Source organism: Mesoplodon bidens (genome assembly GCF_964165515.1).
Source record: "Mesoplodon bidens genome assembly, chromosome: 6".
NCBI lineage: Eukaryota > Metazoa > Chordata > Mammalia > Artiodactyla > Ziphiidae > Mesoplodon > Mesoplodon bidens.
Window position 1 is genome coordinate 12,398,051 of NC_138162.1, and position 20,912 is coordinate 12,418,962.

Sequence of the window (20,912 nt, forward strand, 5' to 3'; positions counted from 1 at the left end):
GGGTTAGACAAATGGACAGCTTCTAAGGACTCATGAACATAAAAAATACAGTCATTTATTCATCTCAGATTCCCAGAGTGCCTCCTGTGTGCCAAACTGGGTTTACTAGGTGAGGTCAACCCCGACACATGGTTATGTGAATTTTTGTCTCTGTTTCAGACAGTTGAGAAGAAGTCATTGTTTTGAGAAAACATGGTGATGTGATGGAAAACAAAGTGCCAGTTCCCCAGAGCAAGACCTTTACGGCATAGCCTCCCATATAGCTTTAAGCCCTATACAGCAGAAAATGGTAGCATGCTCCCCAAATGCCTGGGAGTGACTGTTAGAAGAGGGCATGATGTGGCCAAAAGGTCCCAGGTTTTGCCACCTAAAAATGGTGTAGGGCTTCCCTGGTGGCGCAGTCGTTGAGAGTCCGCCTGCCGATGCAGGGGACGCGGGTTCGTGCTCCGGTCTGGGAAGATCCCACGTGCCGCGGAGCTGCTGGGCCCATGAGCCATGGCCGCTGAGCCTGCGCGTCCGGAGCCTGTGCTCTGCAACAGGAGAGGCCACAACAGTGAGAGGCCCACGTACGGCAAAAAAAAAAAAAAAAAATGGTGTAAACTTAGGAAGGTCAAATCTAACTTTGAGCCCCAGTTTCCTTATCTATGAAACTGGGTCATAAAATCTGCTTGCCTGGTTGTTGTGGAATAAAATCAGATCGGGCAAGGATCTGCTTTACGGTAGCACTTGGAAAAGGATCTCCATTTTTACGGTTTTGGAAAAAGCACAGAGCAGATGATTGCATTCATGAGTGTCACTGTGGGAGATGCAGTCTGTCCTTGGTGGGGTCCAGGCCTCAGGAGTCACCAGCTGAGATCCTGTGCCGAGTGAAAAGGGCTCTGAGCACCCCCTGCACATCGCGATTCCGGAGGCTGTAGGTGAGAGTGTCCGGCATAGGCGTGACCACAGTGTACGTGACACTGACCACTCGGCCCCGCTCGGCCTCGTACCGGGACATGGGCTGGAAGTAGACTGCAATGACTGTCCCGTAGAAGAGGCCCACCATGGCCAGGTGGGAGCCACAGGTGGACACAGCCCGGAGGTTCCCCGTGGCTGAGGGCAGCTGGAGCACCACAGCTGCGATGGCCCCCTGGAAGGTGAGAATGAGCAGGAAGGGAGTGACTACCACCGCGGCACCCTCGGTGAAGATGACGAACTGGATGTGGTGGGTGTCGGAGCACGAGAGCCTTAAGACAGGCTGGTGGTCACAGAAGAAGTGGGGTGCTTGGTGGGAGGCACAGAAGGACAGGTGGGCCACAAGCAGGATATGCAGGAGGGAGTGGATGTAGGACACGAGCCACGCAGTCCCCACCAGGGCTGTGCACACAGCCCGGGACATCCTCGTGGCATAGTGGAGGGGGTGCCGGATGGCCACGTAGCGGTCATAGGCCATGGCAGCCAGGAGGCAGCTGTCAGTTACACCCAGGGCAAAGAAGAAGTACATTTGGGTCAGGCAGCCAGCCAGGGGGATGGAGCGGTCATGGGCCATCAGGCTGGCCAACATCTTGGGTACAGTGACGGAGGTAAAGCAGAGGTCAGCAAAGGACAGATGGGCCAGCAGGAAGTACATGGGCGCATGAAGGGTTGGACTGGCTCGGATGACGGCCACAATGAGTCCATTACCCAGGATGCCCGCCACATACAGGACCAAAAATAGGACAAAGAGAGGCCGCTGCTGTCCAGGATTTGTTGTTAGTCCTAGTAGGGTGAATGGGGTTCCTTCTGAAGTCTCATTGGCAGCATCCATGGCGGGGCTGCTTCTTTGTCTGGGACCCCAAGGGTTCCTTTCTACTGCTGAGTCATCTCCCCAGTGTCAAAGGAAAAGGGTGAAGGGCCACTAAGTTGCTCAAGGCTTTCTGGCCATGCGGGAAATCATGGGTTTGGAGTCAGACAGCCGTGTTGTTACACACAGGTGTGGACCATGTGCAAATCATTTTTCCTCCCTGAATCTTCTTCCTTTCCAGGCCTTAGGTTCCCCATCAGTAAAGTAAGGGAGCTGAACCAGATTACCTTGAAGGCTGCTTCCAACTTGGATACTTTGTGATTTGAAGCAAAAACAGAACAAAAACATTGCCCAGGATGTGGACCAGAGAAGGAAGAAAACACAAAAGAAAAGATCAAACAGAGAGAGGATCAAAATCAGGGAGAGATTTGACCAATGGGCATTTATTTCAGGAAAGTCAGAGTGGAAAAGAAAACCCAGATGGAAGCAAGGAACTTACCAAAGAAATAAAAATTCCAAACATTAAGGGCACACATATATTGACATGAATGTAAACCTACAGTACCCAAATGCAAACATGATGTTTTAGAACACTGAGGGACAAAAGAAGAAACCATCACTCCCAGGGATGTGAGGATCTGATGATGTTCAGATACCCAGGCTGCCATCCAATATGTCATCAACCGTTGATGATGGGACGCAGTCGAGCAATATCATCAAATTCTGAAGAAAAAAAAGATTTTGAACCTAGAATTCTATCCTAAACCAAAATATTAATCAAGTATGAGAAAGGAATAAAGAAATTTTCAGACTTGCAAAACAAAAAAAAAAAAAAAAAAAAGAACCAAAGAACCTGGATGACTCCCTGTATCCCTGGAAAACGCTTCCAATGAAATCAAACACTTACAGCATCAAACAGATGCGCACCCTCTATGGGAGACTCATGCAGACAGATGGATACACCTGCCAGATGAAGAGACTTGACTCTTAAGGACAGAGGCAACTTGTTTCAATGCCTCCATTTTTTCCTGTCTGAATCTCACTGCAGAAATCTTGGATGATTCTCCAAGAGGGGGGTCTTAAAAGGAGAGGGATTTTAGGATGGGTTTCCTGAAGGCTATGCTGAGGCCATCTCTGCAGGAAAATGATCTCTTAATTTCTTTTCACATCCTTCTCTCTATTAAAATAAAGACCCTTCCTACCCTATTGTCTTCCTTTTCCTCCTCCATTGGGTAAGAAGAATTTCTGGCTTTCGATCCCTGGAGAACATATCTTTCTCAAATTTACAATCACGTCGCACTGTCCAGGAAGGTAAGAGGATCGGGGCGAGAGGGGAAGATGGAGTGGGAAAGCTTGCTTACGAATTGGCTTTTTCAGAAACAGGACCTACTCTGACCCGTGTTTAAATGGGTCTCAATAAACATTCACATACATGGAGCTGTTTGCAGAAACATTCATCTGTAATCACAAACACACCGGTGCAGGCATGCAGGCATGTGCAGCCTCCAGCTGTGCTCTGCAAATACACAGGCACGATCAATCACATACGGAAATGTGGACACTGACATCTGAGTAAGCAGACAAGTGTAACCACAAGACCCACGGACCCAGACCATCCTACACATAAACAGAGGGTCCAAAGCAATCACAAAGTAGCACTGAGGCCAGAGGGTGACGCTCATTTACAGACTCCTGTTCACAGGGGCTCCTGGCACCATGCACAGCTACTGGGACATGCACGTTCATGCTTCCTCTGAGCACGTAGTCTGTGTCAGCTCTCTACCAGTGCCTGTCCACCCCATCCCACACACCCTGTCACACCCCGTCACACAATCACATCTTCCGGCACAGCCCTGGGGGCCCACGGCCTCGCAACTTCACACACATGGCTACACTCACATAGGCTCGTGCTGGGTCACAGCAGAGATGTGCCACCCTAGAGAAGCACGTCCATATACACACCACCACCCCCCCTCCCCCAATGATGCCATCGGACAGTGATGGGGATGCACAGTCTCAGCCTCACACAAACAGCACCCGCTCTCACACTCACATGTACAGCTCATGCCCACAGCCACATTCAAGAGGACAGATTCGTACACTCTCCAGCCTGACCACTTGCCCCAAGTGTACCTTCTGGCTTCTCCACATCACAGGAGGGAACAGCAGCACGGGCCAAGTGTAGCCCATCACTGAAGGGTCTGGGGAGGGCCACACTTATGGCGTTTGGGGCCTTGGGAGCACCTTAGCTTCTCCCAGAGACAGCACCCTTGCCCCTGGCCCTCATTCCTGGGGTGGGAGGCAGCTTGGCTCTGGGGCTTGTTATTCTTTCTCTCTAGGGCCCAGTTTGATGGAGGTAGGGGTGGTTGGTGCCACCTTCAACTTGGGGGACCCTGAGGAACCCCACGCGTCATGAAACTGTTGCCCCCCGGTCCCTGTCTTGTGGAGGCCAGAGCTGACTCCTGAACCCCAAGTCCGGGGTTTACAGCAGTAGCTTCTGGAGCCAACTGTCTTGTCCCCTCAGCTGTTGCTGAGCCTTCTTGTAGGCAGTGTAAGAGTGTGGGAAGGATTGTGCCTCTGAGGACTGTGGCAATAATATGCCTGAGTGACTGTGGGGGGGGGTGTGTGTGTGTGTGTGATTGTATGCCTGGGTGTGAAATGATCATGTCTCTGTCAAACAAAATGTGTCTATGAGCTTGAGTGTGTGTCTGAATGTGCAGCTGTGCCTCTGTCTGTGTGGACGGCAGGGACAGCCTGAGAGTGTTTCTTTGTGCATGAAGGTTTCCGATAGGGGATTGGATCTGTGTTGCAGGGGCTACGTGTTCCCATGTGTGTTTGTAGCATTCCAGGTGGGAATGGCTTTGCATGACTCAGCGTCAGAACAACCATGAAGGGTGATTTTGAACATATGAACTTTCAGTGATTCCCTGCTGCCTACTGAATAAAGTCCCAATTCCCCTACCTGATATCCAGCCCATAGGGTGTCCTTCCCATCCCCAGATCTTCAATCTTCAAACCTCTCCGCTTCTTTCCCAACACATCTATCTCTAGCCAGTTAAATTGGTCTCCTTAGAGCCTTTTGTGCACACCGAGCTCATTTTACCTCTGTGCCGTTGTGTGTGTTTGTTTTTCCCCCAAGGAATACCCCTTTCTTTCAATTCCCACCCATGCTGCAGGGTCCAACTGATTTTGTGCAATAAGTACCCCAGTCTTCCCCATCCCAAACCTGCTTTTGTCCTAACTGCTTGTCTTAGTAGATGGTGTTGAAGGAGGTTTCAAAAGGGAAATATTTGATCAGAATTGGGGAGCTTTCCTGGGCCTCTCGCTTCGGGAACGAGGATCTGACTGTTTCTCTTCCTTTATCCTCCAGGTTGGGCTCCGTTATGGTCTTCCAGTGCCTCCCCTTCCCTCTTATTTATTTTCTTATCTATCAAGTAGGTCCAGCAGAGCAGGCTGAAACTTCACATTTCCTCCGGTGAATGTGTAGGATTTATGTGATTATTGTATCTGACTGCTTCACAAATGCTAAACATGTGGAAGGACCCATGTACACCCTGTAGGGCCAAGATGATGGAAGGGGCCATGTGCCTCTGGAAACTTTCCCTTGACTGTGGTGAGAACTGTATGTCCTAAGAGCCCAAGAATTCATAACAAGAAGAAAAGACCACAGAGGAGGTCTCTGAGTATAAACATCATTGAATTGGGGGCAAACCTTCCATTCTCAGTCCCATAGTTGCCAACTCTTCTGATAAAGTCTCCAACTACTGTCATGGCATATGAGTTGTCATAGTGATAGGAGGAAAGAACTGGGAAAGGATTATAAAAACTCGGGGTGGGGACTTCCCTGGTGGCGCAGTGGTTAAGAATCTGCCTGCCCATGCAGGGGACACGGGTTTGAGTCCTGGTCCAGGAAGACCCCACATGCTGTAGAGCAACCAAGCCCGTGTGCCACAACTACTGAGCCTGCGAGCCACAACTACTGAAGCCCACGCGCCTAGAGCCCGTGCTCGGCAACGAGAAGCCACCACAATGAGAAGCCCGTGCACTGCAACAAAGAGTAACCCCCACTGGCCGCAACTAGAGAAAGCCTGTGCGCAGCAACGAAGACCCATTGCAGCTGAAAATAAATAAGTAAGTAAGTAAGTAAATAAATAAATTTATAAAAACAAAACCAAAAACTTGTGGTGGGAGAAGGGGTTTTAATTCATTTAAGCTTTTGGCAAAATGTGTGGAGTCTGGGATATTGTACCCTCTGCTCTCAACATGCAGGTTCATCAGGTAATAGGGTGACCAAACATCCTGGTTTGCCCAGGATGGAGGAGGTTTTCTGGACATGGGAGTTAGAGTTTTAAAAACTAGGACAGTTCTGGGCACACCAGGACAAGTTGGTGGCCCTGTCAGGAAACGTAAAAATTCTCTAAGAATTGAGGAGATAGTATAGTCCACATCCCTCTCTCCATTAGTCTGGGACCTCCAAGAAGACCATAGTTACTAAGGAGGGGCCCAGTTCTGGTAACAAGGGGCATCACCTCCCCTGGGAGCCGGGATGAACCTTCAGTTTTCCTGCAGTCTAAGTACCCAGCAGCTGATTTCTCCTTGAAAGGAAGTTGGAGTGGTGAGGCCAGCCCCTGGCTGGGGCCCAAGGAACAGACTCCATGGGGAGCCTATTAGGGGGTGACAGTGAAGCACTGTTTGAGTCCCATACCTTGCCACCCCAGGTCTCCTCGTAGCCATAATTAAGAGGAGCTGGAAAGGGGATGAGACAGGAGCTGACATCTACTCTGACCATGCTCCACCTCTCCTTGGAAGCACCTATCATAACTCCTGGGGTCCACTCCTGTCCTGTTCTTGCATGAAGGGGCTTCATGGGCAGAATGCAGTGCCTTGGGCCTTGCCCATGTGCACCTGAGTCAGGGAGACAAAGAAAATCTGTCAAAATTGTAAACTCTGGGTATATAAAAATCCCAAGAGTACTGGATCTGAAGGGTCTAGCATGACCTGGAGCTCTGTGGTTGCCTTTGCCCAAGAGGTTTATGGAATTTCCTCTCCAGACCCCAACTCTGCCTCTGGATCTTGTAATCTTAACACAAAGCAGTCTACACTATCTGACCACGTGCTAATCTGAGCAAACTCAGAACCCTCAATGAAACTTAAATCCACCAATAATTAGCTCCTACTCTTAAGCTTTAAGAAACATCAACCATTATCCATAACCCTAAGTACGTCTTAAAGTGACCCCAAACACGTTGATTTGATACTCAAAATACTCTTCTTATGCCTTACTTTCATCTAGTTCTGAACCTAGGCTAACTGTAATAATAACTAGACTGTGACTTAAGCTTATCACAAATGTTATCCACATACCAACTTAACTTAAACTGAACAGAGCTCTAACATGAACTAAACTCTAACTCAAATTTAATCTAGCAATAAAAAAAGAAACCTGAATTCTCATCGTAAGTAGTCCTGCCCTTTAACACTAACTATAAAATATTTCTAACATTTCTTTTTTTTATATTGAAGTACAGTTGATTTACAATGTTGTGTTAGTTTCAGGTGTACAGCAAAGTGATTCAGTTACACACACATTCTTTTTCAGATTCTTTCCCCTTATAGCTTATTACAAAATATTGAGTATAGTTCTCTGTGCTATATAGTAGGTCCTTGCTGGCTATCTCTTTTATATATAGTAGTGTGTACATGTTATTTCTAATATTTCTAATAAGAGCTCAAATTTATCCAAACCCTTACTCCTAAATTTGTCCCCAATCCACTATTAATTAGAATCAATCCAAATTGTAAAATTTACACAATTTTAATTCAATCCTAAATTTGTCCATTTGTAACCTAACCCTGGCTTTACCCTAACTGTAACCCTAGTCTTAGCTGTAACATGAACGCTAACCATACTCTAACCGTAACCATAGTTCTGATCCTTTCCTAATCTCTATCACAGCCCTGAAATAAATTAATCTTGGTCAAATTCTAACCAACTATAGGATTTTAGGAATGAGCTCATGTATGTTCTGGTGCTGCTTAGCCATTGTCCTGAGAGATGGAATATGTAGGCTAATAGGGAAAGATATTTGCCTCACCAGATTCCATCCCATTCTTTGGCATGAGTGGGTACTGAAGATGTTCTCTTGGGGTCAAGGTGAGCAGAAGCAGACTCACTGGTCATGAAGGACCTCAGAAGAGCAAGAATCTAGAAACACTTGCAGCCAATACGGCTCTTATCTGGTGTTTCTGGGAATCATCCTCTTAGAAGTTCAAGTGGCAAATAAACTTAGTTACTGCATCTGGTGACATGCAGGAACTTCCATGTTTTGAACATCGAGGAACCTAAGGCAGCTCAACAGCAGATTAACTTGATCTTGATTCTGGCGCTGGGTCTAGATTACTCCAGGTTCCTGTCTCCTGTCTGTAAGCTTCAGTTTCTCCCCTTTTCTCCCCCTCAAACAATGACAAGACACACCCAGCCAGAGGAACCTCCACCTTTACCCACAGTGACAGGGCCCGGGAAGAGCTCTCCTCATCTCTTCAGAGTCAGTCCTAACCAGCCTCTCGGACCTCGCACTCATGCGCCGGCCTCGGACAGCAGCAGTGCTTCCAGTTCCTTCTGAGCATCTCCCTGACCTCTTTGTTGCAGAGGCTGTAGATGAGCGGGTTGAGAGCTGGGATGACAAGGGTGTAGAACACAGATGCTATCTTGTCGGTGTCCAGGGTGTAGCTGGAGCTGGGGCACAGGTTCATGAAAATGAGTGTCCCGTAAAGCACGGCCACGGCCGTGAGGTGGGAGCCACAGGTAGAGGCTGCTCGTCGCCGGCCCTTGGCCAAGTGCGTGCCGCTCACAGCTCTGGCAATGAACCCAAGGACACAGCAATAGCCAACACGGTGGCTGTCTGGATGAAGCCACAGACGATGAAGAGGAGGAGTTCACTGAGACTGGTGTCGTTGCAGGAGATGGCCAGCAGTGGAGGGATATCGCAGAGGAAGCTGTTCACCTCCCGAGAGCCGCAGAAGCTCAGGTGGAAGGTGAAAGTCGTGTGGACCACGGCACTCACTGCCCCACCCAGGCCTGATGCTGCCAGCAAGACCAGACACAGACGCCGCGACATGGCGGTGGTGTAGAGAAGAGGGTTTCCGATGGCCACATCGCGGTCATAGGCCATGGATGTCCACAGGCAACACTTGGCATCCGCCAGCCCTGTAAACAAAAACATCTGGAGGGCACAGGCTGCGTAAGGGATGGTGATGCAGGGCAACAGCTGGTCCACGAGCATCTTGGGCCCGATGGCTGAGGAATAGCAGGCATCCAGCAGGGAGAGGTTGGCCAGGAAGAAGTACATGGGTGTGTGGAGCTGGGCAGCCACGTAGACTGGCAGCACCATGCCTACATTTCCCAGCAGACTCACCAGGTAGACAGGCAGGAAGATCAGGAAGAGGGTCAGGTGCAGGTCCCAGCGATCTGTGATGCCCAGGAGGATGAACTCAGTAGGGGCACCCCTGGCTCAAGTGAAGTTCTCTGGCATCATCCTGCAGGACAGAGTCTGGGGAGATACAAAGCAAGAGGGAGGTGAGGGAAAGGTTAGGACCATCACCTGTGAGAAAGCGCTTTGTACTGGGAGACAGGTAGACTTGGGTGTGAGTCCTAACTGTGTAACAAAATAGCAGTGTGACCTTGGACAAGCCATATCACCTCTCAAAACCTGTGTTTTTAATGCTGAGAAGTCACTATCATTTAACCTTTATGAGAGCGGGAATCTTGCCTGTCTTATTCAATTTTGAATCCACAGTTCTGAGAATATAGCCTGGCACATAGTAATTGCTCAGTAAATACAGGCATACCTCATTTTATTGCCCTTGGCTTTATCATGCTTCACAGATGGTGTTTTGTTTTTTGCTTATGTTTTTGTTTTTTACAAATTGAAGGTTTTGGCACCATTTTTCTGACAGCATTTGTTCACTTCATGTCTCTGTGTCACATTTCAGCAATAATCACAGTATTTCAAACTTTTTCATCATTATTATATTTGTTATGGTGATCTGTGATCAGTGATCTTTGATGTTACTATTATGATTCACTGAAGACTTAGATGATGATTAGCATTTTTAGCAATAGAGTGTTTTAAAATTAAGGTACATACACTAGCATTAAGGTACATACACTAGCATTATTTAGACATAATGCTATTGCACACTTAATAGACTACAGTATAGTGTAAACATAACTTTTATATGCACTGGGAAACCAAAACATTGGTGTGACTTGCTTTGCTATACTGGCTATATTGCATTTGTCTGGAACTGAACACACAATATCTCCAAAGTCTACCTGAATTTGTTAAATGCATGAATGATGAATAGGATAATAGTTGGTGTCTGGACAAGGATTGAAAACTCCATGACTCTATATGCATTCACCTCTCCAGTTTCCCAAGGAGGAAAAGAGGCAATGAAATGGGCACAGTCTCCTGATCCAAAGGGTAACTATTCACTGTGGGTCTTGAGGTTTTCTGGGAGGACATCTTTCCACTAGAGTAAGACCTGGGAAGGGAGAGTGCAGCAGTGGTTGGCCTCTGGGGGAGACGGCAAGAAGTAGAAAGAACAGAAGATTTGAATATATTCCAGGGCTGGACTTTTCACCTCCCCAGGTCTCAATTTTCTCATCTGTGTAGGGAGAAAGAAAAAGCTTCAAGGATTCAATGAGATAATGCATATAAAGCATCTCACACAGAGCCTGGCACACAGCAGGCGTTTAATGAAGGATCAGTTAATTGAGTTGAGTTAGATGCCTTGCCTCGATACTAGAAGGAAGCAACTTTAAGGCAACCAGAAGTAGTGTAATTTCCAGAAAATATAACATTGTTTACACTCCTGTGCCTTTTCACTCCTTCCCTCTGCCTAGAACTCATTTCCTCTTTTTGTGTTTGACAAAAGCTATCTCAGATGTAAAGCCTTCCCTTGTTGACTCAGATGACTCAGAGGAAAATAAACTTCTCCCTACTTTGTGCTGGCTGCACTGGAGCTTACATCCATCACAGCATTTCATTATTCTTTTGCACATTTTTTAAAGTCTTCATTGAATTTGTTACAATATTGCTTCTGTTTTATGTTTTGGGTTTTGGCCGCAAGGCATGTGGGATCCTAGCTCCCGACCAGGGATCGAACCCACACCCCCTGCATTGGAAGGTGAAGTCTTAACCACTGGATTGCCAGAGAAGTCTCAACTGCACATATTTTTTATGTGTCCATCTCTCCTGTGGGCTTTGAGCTCCTTGATTCAATATTTATTCAACAAATGTTTATTGAGTCCTACTATGTGCTAAGTATGGCCCTGTGATTCATTTTTGTACCTCCAGGGTCTGGTATGTAATCAGTGCTCAATAAATGTTAGTCGAATGTATAAAACAGTGAAAAGAATATGAACATTAACAGCATGCAGACCTGGTTTTAAATCTGGGTTCCACCACTTTCTGCTGTGTAACTTCAGGCAAGTCACTTCACCTCTCTCAGACTGTTTTCTTATTCTAAGGTAGATGTAATATCTGTTGGAGGGTTCCAAGAGGCAATAAATGTGCAGCACCTGGAACTGAATAAATGCTCTTTCTCCTTCATTTAAGAGAAGTTTAGATGTTTGGGACCTACCTGTGGCTGGTGAGGATGATGAAGGTCTTCGTAAAGTGCAACTTGGATGAAAAAAATTTTGATTATATCATATGTTGGTGAGGTTCTGCTGGTGGAAATGTAAATTGAAAATTTGGAGGACAATTTAGCAGTTAACTACAAACGTGTATACCCTAGTGTCTTAGTCTGCTTGGGCTGCTACAACAAAGCACCATAGACTGGGCTGCTTAAACAACAGATATTTATTTCTTGCAGTTCTGGAGGCTGGGAAGTCCAAGACCAGGGTGCCAGCATGGTTGGATTCTGGTGACGGCCTACTTTTAGACTTGCTGATGGATGCCTTCTTGCTTTATCCTTATGTGGTGGAGAGAGATAGAGTGCAAGTTGTCTAGTCTCTTCTTATAAGGGCACTAATTCCATCATGAGGACCCCACTCTTAGGACTTTATCTAAACCTAATTACCTCCCAAAGGCCCCACTTCCAAATACCATTATATTCGGGATTAGGGCTTCAACATATAAGTTTTGGAGGGACACAAACATTCAGTCCATAACACCTAGTAATTCTACTTCTTGGTGTTTTGAAAACTCTCACACATGTACACAAGGAGATATGCACAAAGGTGCATGCTCTCCTGGACTGTAATGGCCCAACATTAGCCAATGTCAATAGGCTCGTGGGCGTTAAACAGGAATAGATTTAACTTATATGTATCAATGTGGAGAAATCTTAAAACCACATTGAGATAAAAACATAATTTGTGGAAAAATGTACAGATTGAAGAAAGAGCACAAAACAATAATATATGTCTTTATGTATATGTACACAGAATGCACTGATGGTTGCTCCAACCAGAGTTAGGATCCTAGCTAAAGGGTCCCAGGACATCTCAAAGGTTTCATCTTCTTTACCTCATCTCTACATCCAGAGCTGATCCTCCTTATCTTTTAAGACTCAGCTCAGGGATCATTACTTTTTCCCAGGAAGCTTTATCTGAACATCCAACCGCCCAACCTCTCGTTTCTGGAACCCCACTTACTGGCATCTCTATGTTATAGTTCTACTCCATCATTTTATCATTACCTACGTGATGTTCTCCCTCACCTAACTGAGCATTTGAGACCATGCCTAAGTCTTCCCTTTATCCTTAGGGATACAGAATTTTAGGGATCTTCCCCTCTTCCTTGGGGGGATCACACTGGTGGAGGTTAGACAGCCTCCAGGAGTAGAAAACTGGGGGGTCCCAGCCCCACCCAACTATATGGTCTCCATGAATGAAGTCAGCTTGCCAGCTGAAGTTCTGCATCCAGAACCCAGTTGGTGGCAAACCCCGTGTGTATTTCTGTCTGTCCACGTGGAAAGCAAACACCACTCACCTTCACAAAGTGAGGAGCAGACCTGCTTCGAGTGCCTTTCCACTTCTTCACCTGTAAAATGGGGGTAATGAAACGTCAAGGCTTTTAAATTGCTTTGAAATTTGGGGGTGCAAGGATCCCAAAACTTCAGTTAAGTGGTTACTCCGGAGTGTGTGTGTGTGTGTGTGTGTGTGTGTGTGTGCACAAAACATAGAGTGAATTCTCCATTAATTTCTCTCTGTTGCCTTACTGCCCATGAGGAGTAATCCTGACATTCAGGGAATTAATGTTTTTCCTTGAAGTTAAGAAAATGGAGTTCCAAAGAAGGAAAGAGACAAGATACACAGCTCTTAAGGTATAGAGTTGGGGCTTGAACTCAGATCTGGCTCCAAATCCAATTTTCTTTGTCTCTAGACAGAGGCCCTAAATAGTTCTCTTAACAGATTACCAAGCTAGTTGTCACTATCTTGCCTCAGTTCTCTCATCTTTAGATTAAGCAGATTGGACCAGATCAGGGGTTCCCAGTCTACTCTTCAGACTCTGTCATTAGAATTACTGGTGGAACCTAGGGGCAAGATGGGAATAAAGACACAGACCTACTAGAGAATGGACTTGAGGACACGGGGAGGGAGAAGGGTAAGCTGGGACAAAGTGAGAGAGCGGCATGGACATATATACACTACCAAACGTAAGGTAGATAGCTAGTGGGAAGCAGCTGCAGAGCACAGGGAGATCAGCTTGGTGCTTTGTGACCACCTAGAGGGGTGGGATAGGGAGGGTGGGAGGGAGGGAGACGCAAGACGGAAGAGATATGGGGACATATGTATATGTATAACTGATTCACTTTGTTATGAAGCAGAAACTAACACACCATTGTAAAGCAATTATACTCCAATAAAGATGTTAAGAAAAAAAAAAGAATTACTGGTGGAGCTTTGTGAAAAAACAGATGGCTATACCCAGTGCCCAGAAATTCTGGTTGATTTGATCTAGAGCAGGGCTCAGAAATCTGTACTTGTAGAAAGCGTTCCAGGTGATTCTGATATGCGGCTTGATTTGGGACCGTGAACATCAGAGCTTCTCCATCTTGAATGTGCATAGGAATCATGTAGGGATCTTGTTAAATGCAGGTTCTGCCTCAGAAGGACTGGGGAGGGGCCTGAGATTCTGCATTTCTAACAAGCTCCCAGGTGACGCTGGTGCTGCTGGTTTGGGCACCATGCTTCGAGTAGCAAGAGCCTAGGTCATATTGGACAGCATTCCCAGCTCTGACACCTTAAGATTCTAGCTTTCTAGAGGGTTCTCTTAGCCTCCTCCTGCTCACTCCTTTCTCTCTGCTCAACTCTTTGCTTTGACTCATGCTCTCTCTCCAGGCCCCACTATACTCATGAACACATTTAACTTTGGTGAGGCTGGACTCTCGACATTTTTCCAGATGTGGCTTCCCCATTTCCTCCCAAGCCCCAGCTCTTGACGTGTTCCTCCTCAGCATGCCAACATTTGACATGTCTCTGTCCAGACACCAGCTGCTGTCCCCGTGTTGGTGTGTGGTTATTGGCTTGGTAGGACATTCCTAGGAAGTGGAGGTGGGTGGGGAGTTCTTCCAATAGAGCAGCTTCAGTCCAGCCTTTGGGTGACACTGGCAGGTGGAGGGGTCGCAGGGACACGCCCCACCCCAGACGTAGGAACAGGGGGACTTCTGCTCTTCTTTAGTCCTGGGGGAATGGCCTCTTTCTGGTTTCCTGTTGACTCCTCTTTCCCCCTCTGCTGTCCTGGACTCCATGGAGACTCCCTCCCCACATCCTTTGGGGACTCCATAACAGCTGGTGGCAGGGGAATGCCAGGGATGACTCACTCTTTGGCGCTGGGGAAGCTGGAAAAGTTTGGCTGAGTGGGTCCCTAGGCTCTGTGTGGGGAAGACAATCACACTGCTTGTTTAGAGGAGTTCCTTTGGCTCACTTTCCTCCATCCATTCTTTGGGATTCAAGATTTTTATTATGCTTTATGCTCTTCTACACAAATACAAACTCTTCTTGTGGTTCTCCTAACATTTCACATTATTCCTCTTGCCTGGAATGTCCAGCCCCTTTCTTGTCTCTCTCGAAAACTCTTCCTTTTTTGTTATAGAACCAGTTCAAATATCACCTTCTGCAGGAATCCTTCCTGCCTGTGGGCTGGAGCCATTTTTCCCTCCGTGCATCTGGGAGATGCATATACAAGAACACGAATCCAAGACAGACCAGGAAACAAATGACTGTGTCTGATGCTGCGCCAGACTGGAAGCAACCTGAGGCCAGGACCGGGCATGAAGTCATCACTCAGGAAATAAGATCAGAACTCTTAGGGGTGGACCCAGGTTCTGGTGATTAAGAACCACTCCTTAAGAGGTGGGAAGGGGGCTGAGCCTGAAGGTAGGGCTGAGTAGCTCAGCCTGTGGAGAGTAGACGGCTATGGGGTGAGAGCAACCTGGAATCTCCTTGTTTCTAGGGTGTGTCTTAGAGCTAACCTGTCATTCATGTTAGCAGAGCGTTCATTAGTTCACATAACTAATATGTATTGCACTTTACTATGTTCTCAGCTTAAGTTTAAGGTCTTAATGATGAACCAAATAGCCATAGTCCCTTTTTTCCCTGGAGCTTGCAAGGAGTTAGAGTCAGAACTAATGAAATCAAAACACAGGGGAAAGTGTTTCAGGTGGGAGTGATTGCACGTGAAAAGGCCTGGAGGTGGGAATGCAAATGGCACGTTTGAAGAATTGGAAGAAGGCCAGTGGGCTTGAGCCCAGAGAATGATGGAGAGAGAGTTGGGACTGAGCCTAGAGCTGTAGTAGAGGCCAAATTGTGGAGCTTTTCAGGCCATGCTAAATATTTGGGTTTTTGTTTGTTTTTGTTTTTTATCCTAAAAGCAATGACCTTACCATGGATTAACATGCTATGCTGCTGAGAACACCAAGTCCTGTCACTCCTGGGAAAGGCATTATCTACTGGAATTTATGATGAGACATCCTACCAGGATGGGTGAGTTACTTTCACCCCTGGGTGAGGGGAAACTACTCAGTTTCCACTGGGATCCCATTGTCCTACTGCAAACTGGCCCTGTGGAAACACTCTATACCTGGAATGGAACATGCACCATTTAAAGAAGGGAGAAGTTGTGGGTCATTACCTGGTATATCCCTCCCCAGTCATCGCCTCATGACTGACAGTGCTGTCTCCGCCTGCTAACACGTATGGTACACACAACTAGGTCAGATTCCTAAAGCTGCAGCCACATTAACATCTAAGGATCAGATCACAGGTGTAATCCTTATAGAAAGGGAAAGCCTTCCCATACAAGTTCCTACTAAAAATATGTCTTTGGGGCCTTAGACTCGTGCTGCTCTTGCAGTGTCTGGTCATGAGATGGGCACCTGATGGAAATACCTTTCTACAGTGGGCCCATTGGTATGCCCAGCAAAGGAGTCAATCCAACTGTTGGGTATGTGGGCAGCTGCCCCTCTCTAGCTCGTCAGGATGGCCATGGTGGGTATCACCACTCTAGGAAGGGGATTGGAAGGCCCTCAAGCACTCCACTGAGAAAGAATAAGGTAGGACTAGTATTTTTTTTAATGTATTTATTTATTTATTTTTGGCTGTGTTGGGTCCTCGTTGCTGTGCACGGGCTTTCTCTAGTTGCAGTGAGCGGGGGCTACTCTTTCGTTGCGGTGTGCAGGCTTCTTATTGCAGTGACTTCTCTTGTTGCGGAGCATGGGTTCTAGGCGCGTGGGCTTCAGTAGATGAGGCACATGGGCTTATTTGCTCCGCGGCATGTGGGATCTTCCCGGACCAGGGCTCGAACCTGTGTACCCTGCCTTGGCAGGAGGATTCTTAACCACTGCGCCACCAGGGGAGCCCAGGACTAGTATTCTTAATCCATCTGATATTACTAGTACTGATCCAGAAACCTGGCCTGTGGCACACACAATCAAAACACTGGGCATGGATGTTCCTTTTCTGTCAATCAAACTACACAGACAGCCCATCAACTATGGATTAGAGGGGTCCTAAAAACACCAGCATGGGTGGCTATGCTCAGATTTGGGAGGGGTTCATGTGGCTTATCCCGAGTTATGAACATGTGAGCACCTTACACTCCTATGTTGGGAACAGAAAAATCCCTCTAAACAGAACCAACCAAATTGCACCAGAACCGTGTAGTCATTCTCTCACATTAAAGGATAGTGATTTGCTTGGCACTGACTGGTTACACCACCCAGGTGTTTGTTTATTGGGTGACCCCCAATGGGACCCAGTGGTTGTGTGGCACAAATCTTTGACTGTGGCTTCCATTTGGATGATTGGGCTGCTGCACCCTGGGTTTTACCTGGACACAGGGTAGAATTTGCCACATGGTTAAAAAAAAACTGCCAACCTCCCTCTTCTCGGGGCCAGATGGACATTGTTTTTTTCAGTTGGACATGTTTTGTTTTCCATTGGTACAATCATTTGGCCACCATCTTCGTTTCCTCCATTGGCCTGGAGGACATTATAGCACACATAGAAGCCCTTACTAAATTCACCCAACAAGCCTTAATTGATAGCTGGCAAAACCTGTCTTTACTGAACACTGAATGTCTCTAATGAGAAAAGATGTCGTCTAAAATAGGATGGCCTGGACATTATTACTGCCTTGCAAGGAGACACCTGTGGCATTATTCAACCATCGTGTGTGTGTTCATACCTGATGAGTGTACTAATGTATCATTTTATTAAATCACATGAGGGCACAAGTGACTGCCCTGAGTGATCTGACCCCCCAGCCTCGGGAACTTAATAAATCAGTGAATCAGTGGTTCGGATCATGGGGCTTTTGGTGGAAAAATTTGTTACTTATTTTGGGAATCATTATCTTAAACTGTGTTTTCCCTTGCATGTGCCTATACTATTGCTGTGATATCTGCCTCCAAAGCAGCCAAATAGCCACCGAATGAGCCACCCCCATGCCAGTGAAACCCCTTGCTGAACCCTTGCAAATGGTTCAAGGTATTTAGCTAACGCTCAAAAAACCTGAACTCTGTGATGGCTTTCAGGGAAAGGTTTTTAAAAGCAGGGTGAGGGAGAGGTGTCGCGGGGTGTGTGATCAGCTCGTGGACATTCTTCTGATTGGTTGGTGGTGAGGTCATCGGGAGTAAACATCATCAACCTTCTGGTTCCAACCCGTCTGGGGTCTACGTGCTTGTGGGCAGCATGCAGTTAACTTCTTCCACCGGTCGGGGGCTTCAGTATCTGCAAAACAGCTCAAAGGACGTGGCTCAGAATGTTATCTATAGCCCTTCAGGAGGAAATAAAGGTCCTTGACTTTGTTTAATGGCTAAATTATTATTAATTTGTCTGGTTTGACTGTTTTATTTCTGCATTTTCTCACTTCTCTGATGAAATTTATTCTTTGGAACTCGAGGAAGGCCTAGGAGGCTAAAGTTTTTCTACAAACAAGAGGTAAGCGGAGGACGTGGCAGGCTGGGGATCTGTCCCAGGAGGTCCTGTTCAGTTACATTGCGGGAGGTCACGGAGAAGACTTGGCTTATGATTGACCTGTGAGTCGGACCTGGCTGATTGGAGGCACCTCACCCCTTCCTCTGTCCTTGAAATATACACTCTGCCCACGGGATGGAGCGGAGGGGTGCCCACGTGGGAGCCATTTTCAAGAGAACATTGAGAGAACAGTGTGCTGTTGAGACCATCTGAATGGCATGGGTGTCTGAACCCACTGAAGGCCTCTGTATAAGCTTTTAAGATCCTGACTGGTGTAGGGTGGAGATGTACTTGTGACCACCAGGACAAGCCTTACAAGTAATTCCCCCTGCTTATTCAGGGGATTCCTGCCCCTCTCCTCTGTGACAGGTGAACTATGCTTTCTATAAGCGGGGGGTGAGGGGTTGGGGTGGGGTGGGGGGGCTTGTGTGTGGGTGACCTTCCTATTCCCCTTTATCTTTCACAATCATCTCCCCTAATATATTTTTTCTGCTATCTAATTATGTTTTGGTGTTTGTTTATCGTAGACCCTGAACTGATGCTATAGTTAACAGAAAATGTTAAACATGTATTTTCAGATTGTTTCTGTTCTTTGGTTATTATGAATAATGCTACTATGAACATTCATGTACAGGCTTTTGTGTGGACATAGGTTTTCTTAGTTATATACCTAGGAATGGAATTGCTGGGTCATATGGTAACTCTATGTGTAAGTTTGAGAAACTGCCAACATTTTCCAAAGTGGCTGCATTATTTTACAATCTTACTGCCAATGCAGAAGCGTTCACCCTTCTCTCATGCCTTGCCAACATTTTGATATTGTCCATTAAAAAAATGATTTAACCATCCTAGTGGAAGTGAAGTGGCATCTCCTTGTGGTTTTGATTTGCACTTCTCTGGTAAGCAATGATGTTGAATATTTTTCATGTGCTAATTGGCCGTTTGTATCATTTATTTGGAGAAGTGTCTATTTAAATCCTTTGTGCATTTTAAAATTGGGTTATTAGTCTTCTTATTGTTGAATTGAAAGAGTCCTTTATATATTCTTATACAAATATCTTATCAGTATGTGATTTGCATATATCTTCTACCTTTCAGTGGGTTGTCTATTCATTCTCTTGATGGTATCTTTTGAAGTACAAAACCTGGTGATTTTGATAAAGTCCCATTTATCCACATTTTTTTTTCTATTACTGCTTATGCTTTTGGTGTCATACCTAAGAAACCATTGCCTAATCTAAGGTCACAAAGATTCATTCCCACACTTTCTTCTAAACATTTTGTAGTTTTAGCTTTCACATTGAGTTACTTTTTGTATGTGTGAGGTAAAGGTTCAGCTTCATTCTTTTGCATTTTGGTGTCCAGTCGGCCCAGCACTATTTGTTGAAAACACTATTCTTTCCCCATTTAATTGTACTGGCAGCCTTATTGAAAATAACTTGACCATAAATGTGAAGGTTTATTTGTTGACCCTCAATTGTATTCCTTTGATCTATATGTCTAACCTTATGCTAGAATGGCATTGTCTTTTTCTTAATTGAAGTATAGTTGCCGTACAATATTATATGTTACAGATGTACACTATAGTGATTCACAATTTTTAAAGGTTATACTCCATTTACAGTTATAAAATATTAGCTATATTCCCCATGTTGTACAACATATCCTTGTAGCTTTTTTTATACCTAATAATGTGTACCTCTTGATCCCCTACCCTTATCTTGCCCCTCCCCCCTTCCCTCTCCCCACTGGTAACCGCTAATTTGTTCTTTATATCTGTGAGTCTGCTTCTTTCTTTCTTTCTTCCTTTCTTTTATTTATTTATTTTTGGCCGCACTGGGTCTTCGTTGCTGCGTGCAGGCTTTCTCTAGTTGAGGTGAGCAGGGGCTGTTCTCTGTTGTGGTGCCTGAGCTTCTCACTGCAGTGACTTCTCTTGTTGTGGAGTGCAGGGTCTAGGCAAGCGGGCTTCAGTAGTTGTGGCACGCGGGCTTATTTGCTCCACGGCATGTGGGATCTTCCTGGACCAGGGATCGAACCCGTGTCCCCTGCATTGACAGGCGGATTCTTAACCACTGTGCCATCAGGGAAGTCCCTGCTTCTTTTTGTTATATTCACTAGTTTGTTGTATTTTTTAGATTCCACATATACGTGATATCATACGATATTTGTCTTTCTCTGTCTGACTTATTTTACTTAGCATAAGGCCCTCCAAGTCCATCCATGTTGCTGCAAATTTCATTCTTTTTAATGGCTGAGTAGTAGTCCATTGTGTGTGTGTGTGTGTGTGTGTGTGTGTATACCACATCTTTATCCATTCATCTGTTGATGGACACTTAGGTTGCTTCCATATCTTGGCAATTGTAAATAATGCTGCTATGAACATTAGGGTGCATGTATCTTTTCAAATTAGTGGTTTTGGGTTTTTTGTATATATACCCAAAGTGGAATTGCTGGGTCATATGGTAGTTCTATTTTCAGTTTTTTGAGAAACCTCCATACTGTTTTCCATAGTGGCTGCACCAATTTACATTCCCACCAACAATGTAGGAGGGTTCCCTTTTCTCCATGTCCTCACCAACATTTGTCATTTGTGTTCTTTTTGATGATAGCCATTCTGACAGGTGTGAAGTGATATCTCATTGTGATTTTGATTTGTAT

The 20,912-nt window shown here is 46.0% G+C and overlaps 1 protein-coding gene across 1 annotated transcript; it reads right to left on the bottom strand.

The window, feature by feature from the left end:
• Positions 1–835: 835 nt before the first annotated feature.
• Positions 836–9,297, bottom strand: OR1K1 (olfactory receptor family 1 subfamily K member 1; the record flags this gene model as incomplete). Its single annotated transcript, XM_081237883.1, is given in 4 exon segments — positions 836–1,842; positions 8,320–8,634; positions 8,637–9,273; positions 9,277–9,297. Coding segments are annotated over 4 exon segments (1,980 nt in total).
• Between the last annotated feature and the right edge of the window lie 11,615 nt (positions 9,298–20,912).